At 35.6% G+C, this 1,493-nt stretch overlaps 1 protein-coding gene across 1 annotated transcript; it reads right to left on the bottom strand.

The window, feature by feature from the left end:
* Positions 1 to 332: 332 nt before the first annotated feature.
* LOC124917844 (two-pore potassium channel 1-like) lies at positions 333 to 1,412 on the bottom strand. The gene is made up of 2 exons (XM_047458137.1): positions 820 to 1,412; positions 333 to 747 (listed from the first exon to the last, which is right to left on the bottom strand). The coding sequence occupies exons 1-2, from the start codon at positions 1,365 to 1,367 to the stop codon at positions 639 to 641; spliced, it is 657 nt and encodes a 218-aa protein (XP_047314093.1). The 5' UTR covers positions 1,368 to 1,412; the 3' UTR covers positions 333 to 638.
* Positions 1,413 to 1,493: the final 81 nt, after the last annotated feature.

Raw genomic sequence — 1,493 nt, forward strand, 5'->3', positions numbered from 1 at the left:
TCGTCGTCTATGACGATGTCCCACAAGTCTTCCCCGACCAGGTATGATTCCATTCAAGTCTTTCATATCCGATAGTTTAACTGGTTTAACAACTCCAAACTGAGTCCAGCTACACGACCACCACTTTACATATCGAATAACAATGATACTTTCTTCACGAATGTAACTAAACTCTGATACTATGTAACGGAATCATAATACTTTTTTCACGAATGTAACTAAACTCTGATATCATGTAACGAAATCATAATTAGGATTTTGATGATCGAATCGTGAAAATTTTTATTAAAAAATGTTAATAAAGATTTAGAAAGAGAAACAAACTTCAATGAAATTATTTTTATTGAACTTATGAAAATAAGGACACGATAATAACTCAACTTATATAGTGAAACAAAACTTAGACATTAAATAAGAGATTTGAAGAGTCTCATTCATTAGAGATAATTTTAAGAGACTTGGATAATCCAAGAATCTCTTAAATAATAAAAAAAGACACATTTATTATGATTCTCTAGCTCTAGTTTCTAACAAATACATTGATTAATATTTTGAAGCGAAATCTCATAATCTTTTGCTGTTTAGGAATGCCTTGAAGAAGACAATTGGGAAAGTGTTATGTCACAGCAGGATAATGTTCAAGATTGATCAAAATCAAAACCATCAAACTCTTTCATCACCAAAAGGACATCTTCATGACTGATCTTCCCCATCTCCTTCAACTTATATATGGCAAATTCAGCTGGCCTGTACAAACACACCAGCAATCAACAAACAAACGAAAAGGTAACCATTTCAGAAAGAAAAACAACAACTTACCCAACAACCCCATCATTATCGATATCAGCAATCTCCAAATCCCTTCTAGTCATCTTTCCCTCAAGAACCCATTTCACCAATTTCCTTTGTCTTCTCTCAGTGTACATCTCAGCAAGGTAAAGAAAAAGCTGAGCTAAGACTATAGTCGCGGTCAAAATCCAAAACACCGCAAAAACACGGCCACCTTTCGTAGAAAAGCTCTTGTCTCCATATCCAAGAGTGGTAATAGTCGAACACACACAATAGAACGCATCCACTAAATCAAACTTTTCAACTTTCACAAAGAAAATAGTCCCGGTTACTATCATCACCAATAAAACAGACAACACAATAAGACATTTGTATTTCGCTTCAATCACATCTGGACCAGCATTATTTTTAATATGCAATGCCTTGACTAACAGAATTTTCTGCTTTTCAACTAAATGATCAGCAGCATTGCTAAGTATGAATCCAACCAAAGCCATTCCTGTGAAGACTAAAGCACATGCTAGGAGCTTTGAAAGTACAGTGCTGGGCACAAGATCACCATAACCGACTGTGGTCATGGTTACTGCGCAGAAATAGATAGCATCGAGAAATCCATTTGTTTTACGTCCGACATTTGGTTTCTGAGTAGGTAGAAACAGATTGTGCCGACACCCATGTAGGCGGTTAAGAATAATCCTACTCTC

This window comes from Impatiens glandulifera, unplaced genomic scaffold (assembly GCF_907164915.1).
Source record: "Impatiens glandulifera unplaced genomic scaffold, dImpGla2.1, whole genome shotgun sequence".
Classification (NCBI taxonomy): domain Eukaryota; kingdom Viridiplantae; phylum Streptophyta; class Magnoliopsida; order Ericales; family Balsaminaceae; genus Impatiens; species Impatiens glandulifera.

Coding starts and splice junctions, on each gene's coding strand:
- LOC124917844 (XM_047458137.1), bottom strand. CDS start 1,367: ATGACCACAGTCGGTTATGGTGATCTTGTGCCCAGCACTGTACTTTCA. Junction 748..819: donor GATAATGATGGGGTTGTTGG/GTAAGTTGTTGT, acceptor GTGTTTGTACAG/GCCAGCTGAATTTGCCATAT.